The sequence below is a fragment of the Glandiceps talaboti genome, chromosome 15 (assembly GCF_964340395.1).
Source record: "Glandiceps talaboti chromosome 15, keGlaTala1.1, whole genome shotgun sequence".
Classification (NCBI taxonomy): Eukaryota; Metazoa; Hemichordata; class Enteropneusta; family Spengelidae; genus Glandiceps; species Glandiceps talaboti.
The window spans coordinates 22,442,809-22,466,757 of record NC_135563.1 but is presented as its reverse complement, the minus strand read 5'-3'; the positions used below and the strand labels follow the sequence as shown (position 1 = coordinate 22,466,757).

The 23,949-nt window shown below is 36.5% G+C and overlaps 2 protein-coding genes across 2 annotated transcripts in view; one reads left to right on the top strand and one right to left on the bottom strand.

The window, feature by feature from the left end:
• The first annotated feature begins 5,906 nt into the window (after positions 1 to 5,906).
• Positions 5,907 to 6,698, top strand: LOC144446346 (forkhead box protein I1-like). Its single transcript, XM_078136093.1, has one exon. The coding sequence runs from the start codon at positions 5,907 to 5,909 to the stop codon at positions 6,696 to 6,698; it is 792 nt and encodes a 263-aa protein (XP_077992219.1).
• Positions 6,699 to 22,321: 15,623 nt separating this feature from the next.
• Positions 22,322 to 23,949, bottom strand: part of LOC144446698 (BTB/POZ domain-containing protein KCTD9-like) — an 8,077-nt gene continuing 6,449 nt past the window's right edge. Inside the window, exons 9-11 of the mRNA XM_078136519.1 lie at positions 23,942 to 23,949; positions 22,756 to 22,889; positions 22,322 to 22,438 (exon numbers count right to left, since the gene is read on the bottom strand). The exon at positions 23,942 to 23,949 is cut by the window's right edge and continues 98 nt beyond it. Coding sequence (XP_077992645.1) covers positions 22,322 to 22,438; positions 22,756 to 22,889; positions 23,942 to 23,949 — 259 coding nt within the window. The remainder of the gene's footprint in view (positions 22,439 to 22,755; positions 22,890 to 23,941) is intronic.

Here is a 23,949-nt window from a genome sequence, read left to right as displayed (position 1 = left end):
TTATACAAATTATGTATGTTGTATTCATGAAATATTGTTTTGGTGCTCAAAGAGTAAAACATCACTGTAATCATTCTATATGCATTGTTATTGTATCTGTATGTGATTAGTCTGGTTTTCTCTTACAACTCCAACCATACAACCCCACATAACAACTCGTACCATATAACAACCCACTCCCCCACCACACCCCACAGCATAACAACCCGTACCCCACATAACCCATACCATACAACCCTCACATAACAACTCATACCATACCATACAATCCCCACATAACCAAAAAAGATTAAGAAACTGTAAATGATAGACCAATCACAAATGTCCTTACGAGCCCCTTCACAGATGCAGATGCTATAATATCATGAATATAATTATAACGTAGATTTGTAACAGACGTTGGGGGCGCTTCTTACCACCATATATGACGATTATAATGCTGGAGAAGCTTGGTGGAGAGAATGGTAACGTCTGCAGAGAAGAGTGTTGGTAGACAGATGTTGGTATTCGTGTAGGGTCTATGATTTTATTAAAATTGAAACATGATATTTACTTATTTATTTATTATTCATAAATCGTTTGCCAAATATGACGCCGCTAACGACCGATATGGGTGAGAAGCACTACTGCGAAGAAGAAACATGACTGAAATAGGGTGTATGAAGAGCGTAAACGTACCCAGATGTCTGTATAGGCCTATATCTACGATCGATTTCTGCCAGCTTCGTTTCTTCTCCCTAAATTCTTTCAGCTTTAACCACACATGTAATTGATTGTGACCAATGTGTTGGCGACTTTTCTAACGTAGAAACGATTTCAAAGTATCCAATTAGTTCAAATATGTTATCCCAAATAATCCTGATATCGTGGCTTCACTTTCAGATGCGATATGGTCTTGTACCATTACTAGTAAATGCATGGATGCAGGGGGTCTCTGCAGCGACGGTCAGTGTCTGGATGAACGGAGCCAAGAATCGAATAACTACACAGTAGGGAATGTCTGCATTATCAACACTTCTTTAGACTTCAAAACAAGGATTCATTTCATTTTTAACCCATACCTTATATACACCAAATGTTTTTAAGTTTTCAAATACATTGCCCCTTGGCAGAAGAAACAAAGATCCACAAACACGTTTTCTTGGTTGTCAGTGATGATATAAATCACAGTCAAGACGATGCAGTGAATGTCACCGCTGGTGTTATGTTCTTTGATCGCCTACGGTACTTTGTAATCATCAAATGTAATTTTTCATTTGCTTCTGAAAAAACTATAATCCTTATACATGTATGGAAATCCAGACCTAACTCTTTAGTACAATATCTAGCTGAGATTGGTCGAGAATAAATCAACTTACCAAAGTTGAGTTGTATACTTTTTTACCGCTAGAATGTGTCTAAATTTGTATATAGCACTGTGATGTGATGATCGTGATCATTATCGATGTGATACTTGGTAACTGCCGTCAGTCGTCTTGACGTCGTAGTCCTGGTGTCGCTGCTACGTGTTTAATTGACACAGTGCCTCTATGATATCGTACACTTTATCAGTTAGGGTCATCAGTGGGAGATAGAGTTTAGCCCAATTAACGCAGTCATCATAACGTATATTTAGTTACTCCCATCTACTTACAGTTTTCACATCTTGTCAAACTAGTCAACTAGAAGTGACGGCATATCATGAGATAGTTAAGACATGACAAAAAACAACGAATGAGATGCCGTAGGTTGTTTCTTTTCATTGATCCAGGAGATAAAGAAAGACGAGAGAGAGGGGAGGGAGAGTGATGGAGGAGAAAATAGAGATTGATGGACACAGACAGACAGACAGACAGACAGACAGACAGACAGACAGACAGACAGACAGACAGGCAGGCAGGCAGGCAGGCAGGCAGGCAGGCAGGCAGGCAGACAGACAGACAGACAGACAGACAGACAGACAGACAGACAGACAGACAGACAGACAGACAAAAACTACGAGGTATAAGCTTATATAAAAAATTTAAATCTAAGTTACTTGATTTTGTAACGTTGGGTAGACTGTACACCTTCAGTCGGTGTATTATCATCCAACCTGTCTTACATAGCGTTCACAAAACATCTCCCTTTTAAAAAAATAGATGTGGGCTTTGCAAGGAGAGATCTCACATTGGGCTGTAAGCTATACTTGGAGATACATAGCCAGCAGGGCTTTCCCCTTCAGTTTTGATTTGGTATACAAACAGCTTCGCCATGATCACTGATGGGGAGGGTGTGGGAGGGGCTATCCCCCTCCAACGGTAAACACTTTTTTGAAAAAAGGACGTTTTTTTTCGTGTCCCTATTTTCTCCACAGCCTCCTTGCTATAAACTCTGCTCGTTCCCCATAGCCAGACATGACATACACGAAACTTTTCAGAGAATACTACATTAATTTTGCATGGTGATGATACACCTTGGGTCGAACTTGTGGTGTACTTTGTGAGGAACCAGTGCTTTTTTTAAAGAAGAAAGATCATCACATCATCATCATCATCATCACCATCACCATCACCATCACCATCACCATCACCATCACCATCACCATCACCATCACCATCATCATACGTTAAATGGAGAATGAAAAAAAATTGAAACATACAAAATGTGAAGTTTATATTGGTGAAGAAACAATTATGATGTGTTTGTCCAATCGCAGTAGTTAAAACCATTCGACGATAAGTGTTAAATGCATCGGGAAAGGTTAAAATATTACCTCGTCCGAAAAAGTCTGTAACCAATTTTACTATTAAAACTTATCGATGTCGATTGAATTGTCAATAACCTACCCAAGGTTGTTTACGACTTGATTTACCAGGTTGTCATAGCAAGTAGAAACAAGAGAAGGTTTTGGAGCATATTATACCCTAAAGAAACCAAATCTCCTTTAAAATGGCTTAGGTAGACCTGACGACGGGAATGGAGCGGAGAAGAGAGCGGATTCCACGGCTGACTGGCCACACTACAAACATCAACAAAGACGGCGAAAAGTTACGTTACTTTCACTCAACTCACCTGGTACAAAGTATGGATTTGTTAAACTTATCAAAGATGGAAGATTCGTCATATAAGGCTACAAGAGGTGGTAAACGAGGCCTCAGTACGTACCACTCGTTCAGATTCGATACGAGCGGAGATAACACCATGATGGAATTCGGAACTAATTTACCAAGTATACGGGTCTTCCCGGCACCAACTTGTGATAGACCAGGGAAACGGGACCTAAATGCTAAAAGAGAGCTTTTAACGTCGTCTAAACTTCAACAGTCGGATAATGCCAGCACGGTTGTTACGAGGAGAACTATGGCCGTCAACCGACTGAACACCATAACCGTAGAAGGTGTAGTGCCTGTCGAGTTGAAACATGCCGATAACCTGGATAAAGATATCAACAAGAAAACTAGAAACAAGAAAATCAAGATTGCTCCTCTCAAAGAGATGTACTTAAAAACACAAAGGGAGGAAGACACACCGGCCAATAGAACGAGACGGATTCTGAGATGGTTAAAGAATGTATCTATACGACAAAGTCCACGAGACACCGAGCCAAAAACACACAAGACTTTGGGACGGGACAGTAAAGAACTTGACGACACCCCCTATGAAAAGTTACCAACTCTAGATCTGTCACTTTAGCTAAAACTGTAACATTTCCAACGTATTGTACCCAGATATTGTTGACATACAGGGAAGATACTGTATGGAAACACAACACACCTGTGTTCCAGTGAATTTACTATTTGAGACATTGTTTGTGGAGTAACGACATTTATATGTATACTGACGCGTTGTGGCTTTAAACTATTTCTTTTGAAATGAAATGTTTATTTATTTCTTGTACATACAAACTACCTTTACGGCTTGTGTATAATAAATATGTGTGCTATATTCATGTATAGACTGTGAGTCTAGTTTGATTTTCATTCAGACCTGTTACACTGTATTTCGAAACAGGTGAAGCATATTGGAGTTATCGTTGTTCAGAGGGGATGAATAGAATAAAGTTACCGGAGATCACCGAAGCCATTCGGAGATGCCTTCGAGAAAATCACATCAACATTGAGCTCCTGCAGAGAATTTGTTTTATTGCTTCACTGTATTGCCGCTGTGTGTATTTAGCTAAACGATTTAATATTTGAGCACTGTTTATCCCCTAAATGTGGTCAATTTTGACAAGTGTATAAACGGATTGTATTATTTAGTTTACTTACAAATGAATACAGCAGTGTATTGTAAAGAAAGGGGGTAGGGTTGTTACACTTGGCTGGCTTTGTGTTTGAAGGTTTTGTTTGGACTCAATGCGGCCTGTGAAACACAATCGTGTGTGATTACTGTCCCCTATTGCTTTCGTTGTCAAAATAAGGTTGAGTTACTTTTCTATTGATCGCTTTGTGATTTAACTCGCTATCTATTGTACCCAGTCTACGCCAGTGTCCAAATCAAACGGTTACCTTAGATTCTTATCATACCGTACGGTAAAAGTAGTCAGCGTAACGCCTCCTGTCTTGGTGTTAGTTTCCTACACTTTCCCAGTTATCATGAATACAAATCCTCCTCTTTTGTCTAATCTTGATCCGACTCACTAATCACAGGCCAAACCGTGAAACAAACTCTCATTTATGTAATCCCACTCTCTGCGACTTTAAAAATACAATCGGAAAAAAATTCCAAAAGTGTTCGGCAATTGTTGCAAATGTTCTGGCACCCGTACAATCCCCAACTTCTATTTGTAGCTGAGTTTTTGTTACCGGTGTGCTAGTGCTATATGGTTTTTATTTGTTTGTGTTACGTTTACTGTATACTAACATCACTTTCTTATAGTTTCCTGTAACGTCTATGGTATATACTTGTGAAATACCCTAACGTCTGTACAGATTGGTGACCACGCCCATACCATGCTGTGTTTATTTCACTATTTACTACCAAGCACAGAGTTGCTGATTAGCGCCCAAAAAAGGAGGAAAAAACAAACCTTCCTCTCCAAGTCGTGTATACACGTCTTCCTATTAGTGCTAATGAAATATTAAAGACATTCGACACTGTATAGTTTTTTATACAGTCATTTGGTTTTATTTCACCTTAGTCTATTTACCAAATTCGCTATTATATTAATGATGCATGTATATGAATTTATCATCGTGTTTGTGGTGGTCATAATCTACTCTTATACATTCGAATTAACCTAAAACAGCAGACGAACACTAGACACTGACAAATCATTAGAAAACATTGAACAAAGTTCGTTTCTTATCATGTATCAACAGCGTCCACGGTTTCACTCAAAAAGAAGGAAACCCTCTTGAAGTCTTTCCTTACACGGCTTTAGAAGTCACTCCTATTTTGTTTGTTCACGGAACTCTTAAAATATATAATGTAGCATGTCGGTATAAAAACATATTGCTCGGCCTATTTCAAAGGTCTTGGGTTACACACATACAGAGACGTGTAGCGAGGTTGTACAAATCACCGCAGATATTCAATACCCTATAAAATCTCTCTTGAAGTCAGCCGATTTGTTTGTGTTGTACAGGTACAACTTTTCTGTAGCTTTAATAAAATGGATACAAAAATGGCGAGTTTTGAATAATGCAGTTGACACTATAATGCTAGAAATGAAAATATTCAACGATGAAAAAAGACAAACTTTGTCAACGCAGTGGGTCTTCGTGCACTGAGCGTGAAATATCAGAAAGCTAGGGAGACTGGAAGAAGTTCATGAATGATCTCAAATTAAGATACGAACGCTGATTGGTCAAGTGTTTTACGTCACAGAAAGTTCACTCCCTTTATATATCATGTCAGAAGTCATACGGTTCAGTTACATGAATGATACACGCAATTCATACACAATGTATCAACATACCGTAGCCAGATCCCCTCCCAGCTATATGTCTAATCCAGCGTTGGATTATACAAGCGCATCTTATCCTACGGCTTCGATGTGGTTTAACACGTCAACCATAAGTGCTGCCAACCCGTTCAACACAGCGTACATGCCACCGACCTACAGCGCACCACCGCCGCCACCACCACATCACCATCAACGAGGTTACTTCCCATCACCTAGTTTCAGTGCTGCCGATTTGGGATGGCTTTCGATCCCAACTCAACAAGAACTTTTCAAACTTGTCCGACCACCGTACTCGTACTCTGCGTTGATTGCCATGGCGATACAAGGAGCCCAAGAAAAGAAAATCACCTTGAGTGGTATTTATAAGTATGTCTCGGACAATTTCCCATTCTACAAGAAGAGCAAAGCTGGTTGGCAGAACTCAATTCGTCACAATTTGTCTTTGAATGACTGTTTTAAGAAAGTACCAAGGAGTGAAGATGATCCCGGCAAAGGTAATTACTGGACTTTGGATCCCAACTGCGAGAAAATGTTTGACAACGGGAACTTCCGCAGAAAACGCAAACGTCGTGATGCTACTACATCATCGAGCAGCAGTGGAAATGCAGTCGTCAACAATGCAACCTCCGGCACAACAACGTGTTCATCGATCCCCAAAAAGACTGAAAGGGAACAGATGAAAAGTTCCACTACTGGGAACATTCCTGTTTCTTCTTCCACGACGCTGGTGAGTGGAAACTTCACACTACCTAACACAACCACAACTAATCCCAGTGATTTTAGCGTGAACAGTTTACTTCATAACCCACATCACGGCACAGAACTATGAAGGACGTCAAACTTGATAAACAGTCCAAAATACCGTGATGTATCTTTTTCACAACTATACACCTGATGAAGCAAAACAGCATTTTTCACAGACAATAATTATGTTCCTAATTTATTCTTCTATTTCACTTCTTAAAGCTTTTTTTTTTTAAATATAAAAATGTTTTTTTTAAGACACATATTAACTAGAAATTTTACAATTCTTTTTTAAGACACATAATGAGAAATCGTACAATTTTAAGCACAGTACGCCGCCGAACCCTAATGTCTTTTTAAATACACAAGGGTAGTGTAGATACTTTCTAGTTTGTCATTGAGTATTTATGTTGTTGCCAACGTTTTTTTTTTCTGATACTGAATAGTCATGACATTGTGAATGGACTTATTAGTTTACTGTGACTCAATTAACAACCTTCATTGATTTCATGTTATTGTCAATAGAATTCAATTTGTTATTTGTTAAACATTGTAATCAGATGTAGAAGACTATGTCATGTTAACAACAATATTTCCAAAAATCGTAGAATTGTTTTGTATAAATAACTTGTGAACGTGTAAAAATACAAGTGAAGAGATTGTAATATACCTTAAGCAGTATTCAATAAACGATTCAAATAATATCTCTCTAATCTGGTTTTGATTTACTTATCCCCGTCATTCCCAAGAAATATCCTCATTTCCATATAAGTCAACACAATGCGACGATTTGTAATTATGTGTACTCGTACCAATATTTGCAAAATTGACGTTTTTCTCAGGGTTATGGACTGTGAAAAATCTATATATATAGAGCGGTTCTTTACAATGTAAACAGTTTCCATGTATTTTATTTATTGTGAAGTAAACTAACTTATCTATGAGTATGTCCGTTTCTAGGGATGAAATCAACGACCCTGAAGTGGGCACCATTCCGATACTCCAACTCTAAAATTTTACATAGTGAAGTAATATCGCTAAATCACAATCAATTGCGACTTGCAACGGAACAAAAAATGCTTTTATACAGGAAAGAACATTAAACTGAGCGTGTATCTGGAGCGGATTTATAAATTGCGTGTGTATTTGTTCAGGAACGGTAAATGGGGTACTATACCGCTGTGGAATAATCCTAACACCAAATATACCAACATCTCGTAATAAAATGTCGGCGGTACTTTGAATGGCCATTTCCAGCTTCGAAACTACCAAGAAACCACACGCGGCATGGATCAGTCGGCAGATCGACACTTGTAAACTGTAATTTTATGTTTGTTGATATTAGGTATTATTGTGAGGGCACGGACAATCGTTCGTCAACACTGAGGGTTGGTTATGACGGTACCATCGTCTACGGTAACTTGTTTTCATCTTGACGGTGGCAATGATCGCATTCTCTCAGAACAAGTGTAGAAAACATTTTTCCAGCTCACGATAATATTAATGATATTCGGGTTTGTCTTGGACATATACACGTAGATAATAAAGTATTAAGTTAAAATAGAACTTTCTGAAAACTCAAAACCTGTTTTTTAAACTATATGTATAACAACAAAACATAGTCTAGAAACAATTTGGAAAACTCATCGCCAGTATTTGTAAGCGCTTCACACATATTGTTCACCTAAACATTTGTTCATGACAAGAAAATTTATAATGTGACGTCACAGTATGTACCTAGAGACTCGTAAGGAGCTCTTCCTCGTCGGAAAAGCTGACAACTAAATAACGGTCTTTGGCCACCGGCTTTTCATCATATATACTATAGTATATCGCACTCTGATATTTTTTGTATGTGTGTTTATGGAAGAGTTGTCCTGTTTTGCGTTTTCGTTATGAATGAGCTATGTTAGTGGGGCATCGAAAAAAAAGGGGGAGTGTCGATAACTTTTTGTCATGGTGGGCTCCCAACTGCGTGTTTATTGTCCCATTATAGTGTTAAAAAATCAAAAGTTTGATAGATTTATTTTGCGGTACTGGATTATACATCTGGGAAATTTCATGTGGTGTATTTGATGACAAATGTACTACCACAATAACTAAAAAGAACTCAGCGGTCATCATAAAAACTAAAACAGGCCCGGAACTGTGGACCTCACACATATCAAGGTTTATACCGACAAACGCAGTAACCCCCAGTCAATGCCTTGAAGTTCCCAGTCGAGTGGTTGGCCACGCACAGGTATATACGTTAAACTTATGCTGCCCTGTCTCCCGTCTATCACCCTAAAAAATTCTCTATTTTATCGGGAAGTTCACTTTTGGTATTACAATACTAGTACTAAAGACCCTAAAAAAGTAATACTTAGTTAAATTTGGACGATATGATCATGTCTGTGGTAGTTTGTTAGAAATGAATTTGAACATAGAAATAGATGGTGGGAGAACAGAACAGGGAAAAGAGTTTTAGTTCAGTACACAAATTCCTTCGTTTTATGTAGGCAGGCAGAAACCATCTAACTGACAGTAGATCACATTTATTATATCATGGAATGGAAGTGTTATAAAGTATTGTGCTGTACCGTACATCACAACACGACAGTCTATACCTATCTATTCCCAGCATCTTGACATAATCTTAAATATTGAATCTTTAATTGTGCCTCATCTAATTGAAATATGGGCCAAGAAACGTAGATGGATACTAGTCTTGCCCCTTCCGAAAAAGACGAAATGGTACGGACTTATACAGACTGAAATATGAAGAGAGACACATCTACACATGTAAAATATGCTTTGTTTCCCTGGACACCTCGTTGCCTCGTTTCCGACCCTTTGAGTCCGATGCGCGGTTATTTTCTGGCATGTATATGAAAATCAGCATGAAAAATGTCAAATGTATATTTATTTGGTTACCTACCCGTGTTAAATTAGACTCGAAACCAGTCGTCTCGTTGCATCGTCGCAAACGACAGCCTCTTTTACGGCACCGTCCAAAACGCGCCGTCAATCTCGTTATTTCGCAGTGTCGCGGTAGAAATATCAGCTCTGGTTTGCGAGAATGTCTCATTGTGGAAATTTGTATTTCTTACTATTCTTTCCCGCCAGATACATGTCAGTTTGAAGAACGTGCTACTAATGACGACACGGCAATTGTCAAATACTCACGGCAATCGAAGTATCGAAGTATCCCGTCAAAACGAACGATCTAAAAGTTTCAACATTTACAACCTTAGATTTACTTATCCAATTAAAGTGTACGATAACATCTTTTGTTTGTGTTTTATCTTAACTGGAGACGTGGTAGTTGTGACCTCTAGGCATTACCTTTTTGTAAAAGTGAATTTAATAATTCCAGTGCTCGCACAAATAAGTTTGTTGTAGGGGATAAGTTCAAGTAATTAAACTTAGAAATTTATTTGTTTTCTTTCCATTCCTACTTTTGAAATCAAATTGTTAAGATTAGCTTTGAGCATATTTTTCTTTGGTCCGACTTATTTTATCATAAGCTTAATGGACACGACACTGATATTTTCAAGATACACAAACAAACAAATACAATATTGGTTTTAAGCTATTTTATATCAACAGAGACTTTTTTCTCAATTTCCAATCATAACTTAAAATAAACAATATTTGCATGGTTCATCTTAGAATTTAATTTATCTTCATAAGTACCAGTTCGTAGATAATTGCCGAGCTTAGTATTCAATGCAACACTATAGTATGACGAGTTTTGCATCATAGCTGTACAGCTACTACTGGTATCTTCGTCAACTACGCAGGCCTCTGAAGGGCAAAAGTAGAATCGCTAAGTTTTCGTGACAACGGTAAAGTTTTCCGACTCGCGGGAATTGTTGTCAATTTTGAGTTTGGACAAGCAAAATTAAAGATTGGAGGATTATTGATTAAGTTATTTCAGAAAGTTAACACGTTCTTACCTTGTATGTTTAATTATAAAGTTGCATCTGTACAAAAAATATATTCGATGTTATTTTGGCTGACTAGGCGCTCGTCTTGGATAGCTAACCAAAATGACAGCCATAGTGACAACAGTACAAGCTTAGACAGGTAACACCGTGCATGTATTTGAAAATTAAGTATCTAATTTACGGATGCCGAACTGTCAAGTTCAATGCTATACTCTCGAACTTGGAAAATTGAAACATTGACCATAGACACGGTTCCAGGCAACAGTTCAATGACGATTTGGGATTTATAATTGTGTACTATTTCTAGATTACCAGGAACAAGACTCTTTGAACTGTACTAACAGTGACATTTTACTTTGAATAAATCATACTACGTATGTATTAGCAATAAAATACACTATTTTAGTACATACTCCTTCATTTTTACTTTGTTCGTCCATTTATCGAAAACAAACTAGCTCTGTGCAATGACAGCCATTATAAACGCTCAATCATTTAATGTATATATTGTAATATTTGAATTTCTACACATAGTTCGAACATATATCAACACTTACTGTAAGAAAGGTATTTTTCACCATGGTCATTTTTCTCAGCAGCTGTATTATATTAAAACGTTTTTATATTTCAGTTAAACTGTATGTAGTCTAGATAATCGTTCTGTGCTGACAGACTTGGCGTTAAAGCCTATCAACGACAACACGGAATTATTAACTTGGGGGTCCGTGCTCTCCGCTATGTCTTTCATGGAAATACCCAAAGTGTTTTGAAATGGACATTATTGACATTATTCCAGGCTAATGATTGGTGGATTTTAAACAAGTGATAATGTAACAATAAGATCTGCTGGGCGAAATTTTACTCTCAATAAAATCATGAATGTACTCTGCACTCACTTCTTCTTGTACGTCTCTTGTTTTAGGTGCTATTCATACAAAAAACATGTTTATTGATTTACTTATTTTGCTTGAAGTTTGCTGTATGATCGTGTCTATTTGTTTATGTTTTTGTTGGTTTCTCTGTCACTGGTCTATTTGTTTATTTAATTATTTAATTTATTTTGAGGTTTATGTATCCGTTCGTTCATCTGTTCATTCACCCACGATTAGACAATGCTGTCAAAATGAAGCATAGTGTGCGAATCATTGATTTGAAACCACGTTGTAAGATCTCTGTTATAGACATTATGATACATATATATATATATATATATATATATATATATATATATATATATATATATATATATATATATATATATATATATATATATGGCACAATTTCACGAGTGTCGGGACTTGAGCTTTCTGAGGGTTAATCCTGAAACGCCGGCTATTTTCGATATTTTTGGGACCGAGCACAGGTTTTCATTGTGTGAAATACTTTATATTGAAAGGTACAGTTCACGCACATTATTACGTCACTGCCATACAGCAATCAGTGTTTCTTTTCCCATCGTCGTAAAATCACCTGGTTTCATTACGGCATCGTTAGAATACTCTGGCTTGCAAGAATATTCGAATTCCTTCCTTTTTTTCTTGCCTGTCATGTGACTGGACATATGTATTCTAACCGACAGTGAAAACACTCAAGCTTTCAAAACACGGATAAATATGTTTGTATTTTGTTAAGATACAGTTTTCAATATGAAGACATTGACATGAATTGATATGATCACCATGTCGTATTTGATGAATTACAGATAATATGTACGACTGATATACTCAAAACATATTAAAAGTGTTATGATGATGTTTTCAGAAAATACTCACACGATTTAAACAAGCTTCTCCATCCTGTGTGGTTTTCATTTATGACTAGACTTTATAAATTATAAACAGACCAACTTCCTGGAGATGGTGAATCAGAAATCATTAAACTTGAGAGAGCTGACTAATCGCAACTAATGTGTTGTTTGGTTTGAATAAAACATTACAAAAAAAGTAGCTGAACTTTTTGAGGCAGAAAGTACGTTCGCTACGTCTGTTTATGTTTTCACTTCGATTGCATGGTTTAATTGTGCGATAAAGTCAATGTGAAAGTCGTACTGATCTCGTTCTCCTTTCCTGTCCAATTTTCTATAATAATTCATTTATTTCTACATGAAGTAGTCTTATGAATACCTACTTGATTATCCCGTCTATTTTCTCGGTGTTGTCTCCTATTGCCTGCCAGGCCCATGACAATACAGTAACATATTACTGTAGGATTACTTCACTCACATCAATAAGTTCTGTAGTTAAGTCTTTGTAGACATGAAACCCTGTGATTTCTCGAGCCAGTCTAATACTGATCTTTAAGTTTGTGGCAGTCTTCATTTAATATATTTTAAAGGTTAATTTCTTGCCAACTAAAACTCACTAACTAAACTCTGGAAGAACACGGAATGGTATTTCATGTTCTAACAAGGGTACTGTCAAGTCTTTCTTACATATAGTTTATCCCCTCGGCGATCTTGCAGTGTGCAAACATTGCTGAACTTTGTCAGACAGTTCATGTATGCTATGACTCAAACGAATGTTTATCTGGAAACAGGGCCTTCCAATAGATATTGTCAATGATCATTCGTGCGACCAGGTATTTAAAAAGATCTCTTAAACAATAACAACAGCTTTAGGGTCGACAGGGACAGTTACCACTTGCTCGAGAAAATACAGAACAATTTGCCAGAGGCGAGTTTTATTCATAGGGTAACTGTGAAAACTACTGGGTAGGCAACACTTGGTGGTCTCGTCAACAAAGATTAGTTTGCATTGCAAAAGAAAAACTGCCAAATCAAAACAACCGTGACCGTTGAAGACTTTGTAAAACACAGTTATGGATATATTTTGTAATAAGAAAAAGAAAAGTGCAATAGTCTGTTGGGACAGTTTCAAAGTGCTCTTTTTTTTACTCGGGGAACGTGGGTTGTAACTTGAAGATCCAAGAAAAGAAAAAAGGACAGTCGTTCACATTTTTGTCAAATTCATTATTGAGCAGATTAAATTTATGTCTTATTGCGATCTAAAATCATATTATTTGAATTGTAAAGTCGTTTTTATTTTTAGATACACAAATTTGTCGAAATAAATTCTCTGAATTCTTTTATACTGAAATAATGTAATAACTTCACAGCGCTTTTCTTACATGTAGAAATGGAGAAGTGAATCTCGTAAAAACAACAAAGTTTACGAGAATGGAGAGCTTTGAATAATTCATTTTTGAATATGATTGAAAACCAGCATCTGTAACCATGGTAACCATGATAACGAGTTCATTTACCGTCTCTTTAGAAAAAAATTCAAAAAGAAGAAAATTACTTGAAAACATTCTTATATGTGAAAATGAACTCTGCTTTTTGTACGTCAGGCATTATATGTTGAGTACTCAATTACAAATGTGCTTGTGTGTATTTTCAGCTTTGTTTTATTTTTTCTTCGTTCTCTAGGTTTCAAGTTATGATTTTTCTCTCTGTGTTAAAATTCGTTGAACGAGGCTGTACGCCATAGCTTTGTTTTGGTTAATCACATAAGCTGTGTACTTGTGAATGGAGCGGAACGCTTGTGACTTCACTTTTTACACATACCTGAATACAACAACTGGATATCGAATATGGCGCTGAATTGTAATCACAGCGTTCTGTATACACGGCTGGCTTGCTGAATGTTTATATAAGAATCTTGAAGTAAGTGACACGGTAGTGGTACTACACAGAATAGCGTGCTATGGGCCATTGCTCGATATTACCCTCTGCGGTGATATCCAATGGCAATTAGAATACGACTCTACAATTTATGTACTGGTAACAATGAGATCGAATCACGTCCCCTGCTTACAATAAACAGTGTCTAATAAGTCTTAATTGTCGTGTTATTTCTAACTTGTCAAGTGCGCTCAGATAAGTTTCTATCTAAATATTCCCAGTGATCGTCTGTGAAACTTCTCCGTATGTCCCAGCCAAGGGGCATGCTCCGTAATAGACATAACGTGACTACTGTGCTGTCAACCAACCTATCACGCTGAAGGCAGAAAGAAACTTTCTTCTGTTGAACTGATACACTGCACTGAGTCGTGATCGTACAACTGACTTGAAGTAACTTTCTCCCCATTTACTACGTACGATAAACTACGGCTTTTTTTAGATTGTAAGACTTCTTTTGTTCCTTTCCTTCAAATGTAAGAAAATAAAAATAGGTGTAATAATCCATTTTTCCATACTGACCTAAAGACTGAATTTCAGGCACATCAAAATGATCGAAGTATGTGATTGCGATTAGCCGCTATTTACAACAAGATACAAGATACAAGAAAACTTTACTATCTCACATAAGAGAAATTATGATTGGTTGGTTGGTTGGTTGGTTGGTTGGTTGGTTGGTTGGTTGGTTGGATTGGTTGATTCTGAACTTTAAACATTTTCTCTGCTATATTGCCAGCTCATTTGTACATGACCAACAATGTCTTATACTTCCACCATGATGCAGTGACTATTCAGCTCACGTGCCGATACCTCTCACAGACAGACCTGCGATCGCTGTAGCATGGAAACCATAGTAACACTAGCAGTGACAATGAAAAGACATACTCAGTAGTGGTTTTTTTTGCTGTAAACTGTTCGGGTTACCTCGGTCCCCCTGTTTCTGAATCGTGTCAAAACATACACACACGGCAACCAAGGTGTGTGTATGTAACCCATAAATATACAATTCTAATTTATGACTGATATATTCAAAGAATGTTGACAACCTCATCAATTTGTGCATGCTTCAAATAATTTATTGACAGCTGAAATAATATTAGGACATGGGTACTGACATGGTTTAACCGAGTTTACTCACTCTATTCAATCAAAATCCAACATACTCCAGTCAAATTTTGAACGATATCGACAATATATACATGCCTATTATAACCAAATATGGACGAAGAGTGAATTGTATTTCATAGCATATTTTTCTGCTTATAAAGCAGTTGGTTGAATGACAAAATTAAATGTACATTTTAATATTATTATCATTATTATTATTATTTCAATATTTTTATTATTTTAAAATAATATTTTTATTATTACTGTCTTTTGCATGAAAAGTCACAATTTTGACATCGGGTTGCGAGCTCAACTTAAACTAAACTAAACGTCAGATACAGTTAACTAATTATTATCCTCAGTGGAGACTGTTTCTTATTATCTTGAGATATTTACACTAAGACAAGTCTTTAGGCTAACTAAACTACGTGTTTGAAATAAGACCATGGCGATCTGTTAACTGTCGACAGTCAGCTTATATTCGACATGTATGGTAAATTTCGAAATATGGCGATTTTAAAAGTATGGCAATCGGAACTTGAAGTCGAGGAGTTTTTTGAATTTTGGATTACTCGTAATCTTTCTTTTTTAAGATTCAAAACCTTTTTCTATTATGCATGGAACAAAGTACAGTCGGTGGACAGTTTTTAGCTTAGCGTGTTGATTCTTGTGATACAGCGGACTAAACTCGACACCGTCTTGATCTGGTTCCAGGTAGACTGTCGAGAGTCGTTCGTGCCTTTTTTGCTACGTTTTATCTAAAACTAAAGTCACCGCCTCGCTCCGATCTGGAGCAATACTATAACCACGTACTATACTGATTGAACAGCGAGTGCCGTGGTTCCTGCCTTCGGGACTCGCAGTTCCTATCAGTACGCATTAGCATTCAGAGCTACGGAGCGAGGCGACGACTTTGTTTTAGATGAAACATAGCAAAAAAGGCACGAACGACTGTCGACAGTCTAGTTCCAGGCTATGATATTATTTACTCTATTTAATATTACGTCACCTGAGATACCCCCCCCCCCCACCAAAAGACAAAAATAAATACCCGGTGCTAAGGGGGGGGGGGTCAAAACCAATGTTATGCATAGTGTTAAGTGTCCTAATCGTGTAGACAAATCTATGTACGAATACAAGGTATAGACCTTTCTATATGCATACTGTACGCATATATATATATATATATATATATATATATATATATATATATATATATATATATATATATATATATAACTCGGTGAGTATCAATCTGCTAAGACAGTGCTCTATACCGCAGAGTGTCTGATGATCGCAATATGCGTGAAACTCCGAGTTACACCCAAGAAAGAGTTCCAGTACTACCAAAACTATATATATATATATATATATATATATATATATATATATATATATATATATATATATATATATATATATATATATATATATATATATATATATATATATGGTGTTTGTAGCACCAAACAGTTATTGCAGAAAATCCAATGAAGAAATGTAATAAATATTCTATTGTGTTCTATATAGGCCTAACGTAAAACCATATATTATAGCAATATAGGATAATTATGTGTGTTATGCTTACATTAGTCGTCTTTTCAAAATATCTCATTGACATTTGGTATGCTTGCCTGGTAAGATATGAGTTATTATTGAAGTATTTGGTTTCCTAAAGCTTTATACAAATATTTTGTTTTGAAAAGTCATTTACATGATTGAACCATCCATCTCTGACCGGGCAGAGTAATGAACGCAATAACTGATCGCGATAGTTAAAACATAGACAGTGGAGAAGTTCTTCTCCATTGCCTATGGTTAAAACCATTCATTATCCTGGAAGCGACTTGTGTGTTTACTTGAGGTGGCGAGAGCATTTCCGATGCCTTTACAATGTCAATGCCAATACAGTGAGTTGATGAACATTCTATCCGGATCCCTAGTTTTGTACGAGTCCAGAGTAATGAGTTTTATTCATGCTATCATCCTCCAAGCGTATTTTGACAAATAGCTGAGCACATTTTGAAATAAGAGAAACTGAACTTGATTATAGCGACTGTTTTATTTGCCACAAAAAAAGTCACCTTTCGAGAGATATTCTTGAAAGGTCATTGTGATAATTTCATCCAGTTCCTGTATGTGTGACGAACTATAAAACCGGACTTTCGAAATGACATCATACTTTTTATGATGTGTCGGAAACATTGCAATGAGTGTACATTACAAACATAGTAATCTGTTGAAAGTTTCCCTTGGTTTTACTTGCATTTCCCACACTTTGTAACAACTGAAAAGAGACATGTCAACAACGATGTTGATTTTCATAATAGTGGCATGAAATACTGCGATCATAAATCCGTCAACACAATACAATATTTCCGACTGTCGTATATTAAGTGAACCTTTGTTTGCCGTACACTCCCGTACCTTTGTCCAGACGTGTCTTTTGTGTATTCTGTAAGCTTTATGAGGTCAGTCATTTTGATTGAATGATTGATTAGAATAAATAGTCTTCAAAATTATGTAATTCATGTCAAAATCAACCGCTGGGATATAAATCAACCCAGTGCTGACCGTGGCATTAGCGTCAATGTTCTCATTTTGCTGAAGAGGGCGCTGTGTCTACGAAAAAAACCCACATTTATGTTCTGTAAAGGGACTATAAGCCCCAATCTTCTAATAATACTTGCTTCAACATTTGCTTTCTCCAAGTGGTCAAAAATTAAGGTTATTATATACTCTCTTTGGCTCTCAACATATGTCATTTTAATTTGTTGTAAAATTTACGTAGTGTAGTTTCAGGAGCCCGTCATACCAAAGTCGCATAATCCGTACCGCCGAGTAGCAGTGTTAACGGAAATAACCGAAGAATTTTAATTTGTCGAATTACCAACTTTGTAAAGACTCCTGTTGAAGCTTGAACCATTGTTCGCGAAGCTATGATAGAATTTTCACAAAGCGGATATTAAAGTTTGGTAAATTAGTGCATTTTCACAACTATCGGCCAGATAGAGTCAGCAAAATCGTATCCCTACAAAAACTTATGAGTTTGATTTCTTTCATTTTCTCAATGGAGGAGAAATCAGAACGTTTATATTTACCATCGCAATATCAACTGATATTTTACTCCCAGTGTTTCAATATCAAATGATCTATTGTCACGTTACTTGGTTTCTTTGCATCAACGTAGTCTCGGTCAACGTTACCCAGCCTCACCGTTGATGGCTCACTTCATGGCAGAGCCATGCACCTGCTGGGGTAGAGTGTCTGGGTAACCGAGACTAATGTCTCAAGGGTACATTGCAAACGAATGCTATCTCGGATACTCGCAATGAAGTGAATAGTGCAGTGAGCTTGTTGTAGCGCCATCAACGCCTAATATATGAAATCTATTTTGTATTACTAGTTCTATTCCTAAAGCAAGGCAATCACCATATATGGTTAAACAGTATGAAAGCAGTGAAACGATAATTTATAGTACATCTTGCTGTCAACGAAAAATCTAGTGAAGTTACACACATTGTATTTAGTTGGCTAATGATTGAATATATTTATTGAAAAGATATTTCTCAAATTTTATTGTTGACCATTCCTGGGCATCATATATCACCTAGATTTTGAATACACAAACAGTATCATACTTAATGATAAATGACAAAATACACATTTAAAATGGTACAGAGGGCATAGACTCTCTCACAGTCCTCGAAGCTTCGCATAAATAGCTAAAACTTGGGTTGTTTTATATGTATTTACTGCATAATTGTACTTGTATATTAGTATCCCTGTACTGTGCGCCATCATCGATCACATAGGGGTAACATTTTGTTGATGTGTTAGGCATTTGGGATACTAGTATACAAGTACAATTATGCAGTAGATACATACAAAACAACCCAAGTTTTAGCTATTTATGTGAAGCTTCGAGGACTGTGAGAGAGTCTACAGAGGGCACTGATCATGTGAAAGTACTCACAGAAAAACCACCTACCTACTGTTACAAGGTTGCATACCGAATTACTGGCTCCATCGATAATATTTAAACACATGAATGAAGAACACACCATTTTCTTATACACATTATTAAACAATGGTGATATCAACTGTGAATTACGCTGACTCTACCAACTTGCACTACACAGAACAGCAGCGTACAGTTGCAACAAATTGCCTGTCATTCTCACTTACACATTATTTAGATTCAGAAAATATTTCATTTTCATTTTCTAGAACCAACTATGAACATGAAAGACATACTCTATACACACAAGTAGTTGATTTAAAAGTGAGTCCTTTATTAGCAACCAAAATGGCACAAATAAAGAAACTGTGAACTCTTGGTCAGTACTACACATAGAATGAGATATGGAGTATCTCACCTATTACTAAAACCAAGCCTAAAACTGACCTTAATTTCCTAGCTTGCCAATGTATTCATTGGAGAGTCAGACCACTGTTCTTTATTCTTATCATATTTGCTTATCAACAAATTTCAACTAGAAATGTGTTGGGTTTGTAGATACTATTAAATTGTAAGATACAACATGGCATGCCATTCTATCAACTGTCACTTCATGTATTAAAGATACATGACATGCCATGCTATCAACTGTCACTTCATGTAAGATACAACATGGCATGCCATGCTATCAATTGTCACTTCATGTAAGATACAACATGACATGCCATGCTATCAACTGTCACTTCATGTAAGATAAGTGTTTGATTAAATCTCATGAGATTGCAATAACATCATCACATTTATATCAACTCTCCAATACCATTAAACTATCACTGTCTGGGGTAAAAAATGGATGTTGTGCTATAGAGTCACTAGTTTGACTATACAGTGGAGATGATTGTAGTGATCGAAATGTGTATAAGAAACTAGACAATTCTTGGCTCGTAGGATATGGAAGATAATGTGTTCACGGTAGACATGATAGTCTGCGGACTGCAGAGAAAAGTACAAAATAGAATTAGATATAAAACAGACAGTGAAATATAGACAATTCTACATCTGTATTTTGATAATTGTAATGCTTTTCAGCTTACACAAACTGTTACCATAGAAACATAGATATTACCTGTAATTGTAAATTTTCCAGTATGCACCTGGATTACAGAAGCTGAGAAATTCCCATATTAATGTTTGCAATGCAGGTGTATGCAGTGATGCAACAAATGAAACTGAGACACAAAAAATGCTAAATTTGTGGGATACATTTTCAGTTAGTAAGTACACTCAAATTATTTCTTCCAGACACACAGTCATGATACTGATATTTACTGATATCCAATTTTGACAAATATTCAGTATTTATCTCATACATTGTGTGAAAATAACCACTTCTTCATAAAATGCCTTGGGTGAGGGTATTTCGATAAAACATATTCACAAATTCGAACTATTGTATTTCCATCATATGTCTTAGACACCTGAAATATTGCTTTTTTGAGTTATTATTATAACTCAAATTTAAGATACATGTACTTTGAGTTGTTACCCAGTAGAGTATTTTATGAATGTGGATAGAGAATATTGCTATTACATCAATTGTCTCTTTAAGATGGATAAAAAACAAACAATAAAGAGTGATTCTATTGCACATACTAAGAAGTAGGAACATAGAATAACATAAATCTATAAATGTATTATATACTTTACTAAACTTTGTTTCCATTCTTCGATTTAATAAAAGCTATTAGTAACATAAATAAGTCATTCCCTTTCCTAACTTCTTGTATTGCATAGTGCATTGCATTAGAGTCTGTGTTTTTACATGTATGTATGAGTGAGTGAGTGAGTGAGTGAGTGAGTGAGTGAGTGAGTGAGTGAGTGAGTGAGTGAGTGAGTGAGTGAGTGAGTGAGTGAGTGAGTGAGTGTGTGTGTGGTTGGGGTTTTGTGTGTGTGTGGTTGCGTGTATTTCTGTGTGTGTGTGTCTATGTATGTGTGTCTGTCTGTCTGTCTGTCTGTCTGTCTGTCTGTGTGTGTGTGTGTGCGTGCGTGCGTGCATGCATGCATGCATGCATGCATGCATGCATGCATGTATGTATGTATGTATGTATGTATGTATGTATGTATGTATGTATGTATGTATGTATGTATGTATGTATGTATGTATGCACCATATGTATGGCTCTTTGTACATACATACCTGTGTATTACATGTGTTTGTTTGTCGGAAGACAGCAAGATTCAGTATGGAGAAGAAACAACAAAACTAAAACAAAAACAATCAACCACAGCAAGCAAACACACACACACACACACACACATACACACACACACACGCACGCACGCACGCACGCACGCACAGACAGACAGACAGACAGACAGACAGACAGAGACAGACAGACAGACAGACAGACAGACAGACACACACACACACACACACACACACACACACACACACACAAAAGAGTTGATTATTCTGGCAGAAACCTGATTTACAAGCTGTAAAAGCCCTACTCTGTACACCTTACCTATACTTGTTATTGCTTTCATCTATTCAAGTATATCTTGTGATATGTGAACACTGCAGTGTATGCAGTGTGTTTATCAACCCTGTAACTCAGTGTTAAATCAATCAATTCTAGTGATACTTGTCAGACAATTGATTATTTTCAAACATGTTAGTATAAAAAATATCAGTACCACCTAAATCCCCAAAATCTTCATATTTTACATTCATTTTTAGAAAACTTCTATGTATCAAAGCATAAAAAACTTTTTTAAATATTCTCCTATGATATTGTATTGTTACATAATGGTGGGTTTAACTCTAGGCAGATAGGGGGTCTGGTTAAGACCATGTAAATGCATTGTATTAGCTATTTTATACACGTTCTAGCCCAACTTAAGTTTGATTGGCTAATCATGGTGCTGACCTTTGGCCTCTACCAGTGGTGACCAATCAGTAACTGCATATTTCCACATTTGCATAACTATTTGCATATGACAGCATGCTATGTGATCAGACAGTGACTTCATCGGACTGACTGTGACATATGTAGTGGTGTAACCATCTCTTCAAATGCCGCTCCTTTCACATTAGCACCTCGTAAATTAGCTTCTTGTAAATCACACCCTGATAAATTACAGTTCTGTAAATAAAATAAAACGACAAAATGAAAGTCAATTCTTCATGAAATTCCCTTCCTGACAAATGCAAATTAATCCATGATATTGGCCTATCACAGCATCTAATACATTTCCAGTATCAATTGACCAATAGCATACAAGGTTACACATAGAGGTTGAATGTTTACATCTCTGGGTCTTTGGCTGAGAATGATTTGCTGGATGCAAATTGTCATATATTGTGAATGTGAAGGTCAAAGAAGTGCAAAAGTGAACAATATATGTAAGTAGATTGAAATCGTTAATTTTGTAGGTAAAACATCTAGAACATTATACATACCTCTAGATCTGTGCCAGCTAAGACTGCCCAACGTAAATTACAGTTTTGAAGGTTTGCGTTCTTCAATGTAGCAACTCGTAAATTGACACCAGCCATTTGGCTACTTTCCAAGTCAACCCCTTTCATATTTACACCTGTGAAGAAGAAAAACAAAAGCGCTTAGATAATACTCTATAATGGGTTTCCTCATTAAACACTGGGTATTACGAATCATAAAATTCTTTTGTAATTGTGAGTACACCATAGTCCAGGAATTGAAAAGACAAAAGATTGCATTGTTTGGACATTAGGAGTGCTAATCTGATGGTTTTGTCAGTATGAGTAAACCATAGTCCAGGAATTGGAAAGACAAAAGATTGCATTGTTTGGCCATTAGGAGTGCTAATCTGATGGTTTTGTCAGTATGAGTAAACCATAGTCCAGGAATTGGAAAGACAAAAGATTGCATTGTTTGGCCATTAGGAGTGCTAATCTGATGGTTTTGTCAGTATGAGTAAACCATAGTCCAGGAATTGGAAAGACAAAAGATTGCATTGTTTGGCCACTAGGAGTGCTAATCTGATGGTTTTGTCAGTATGAGTAAACCATAGTCCAGCAATTGGAAAGACAAAAGATTGCATTGTTTGGCCACTAGGAGTGCTAATCTGATGGTTTTGTCAGTATGAGTAAACCATAGTCCAGCAATTGGAAAGACAAAAGATTGCATTGTTTGGCCACTAGGAGTGCTAATCTGATGGTTTTGTCAGTATGAGTAAACCATAGTCCAGCAATTGGAAAGACAAAAGATTGCATTGTTTGGCCACTAGGAGTGCTAATCTGATGGTTTTGTCAGTATGAGTAAACCATAGTCCAGCAATTGGAAAGACAAAAGATTGCATTGTTTGACCACTAGGAGTGCTAATCTGATGGTTTTGTCAGTATGAGTAAACCATAGACCAGCAATTGGAAAGACAAAAGATTGCATTGTTTGACCACTAGGAGTGCTAATCTGATGCTACTTCAAGTATTTGGTCAGAACTGACACAAAAAGTATTGATTGCCTCAACCTTCACCCAAAGTATACCCATTAACAATATTTCGGACCCAATCCTCATAACAAAAGGCTATATCATTGAGAAAAGTAATGAGGCTTTAAAATAAAATATGATGTTCTACAGTTGCCATGGTTTCAAAACTACTATCTTACCTTCCATA

Bases quoted from the DNA above. Each gene is read 5' to 3' on its own strand.
- LOC144446346 (XM_078136093.1), top strand. From the start codon at position 5,907: ATGTCTAATCCAGCGTTGGATTATACAAGCGCATCTTATCCTACGGCT.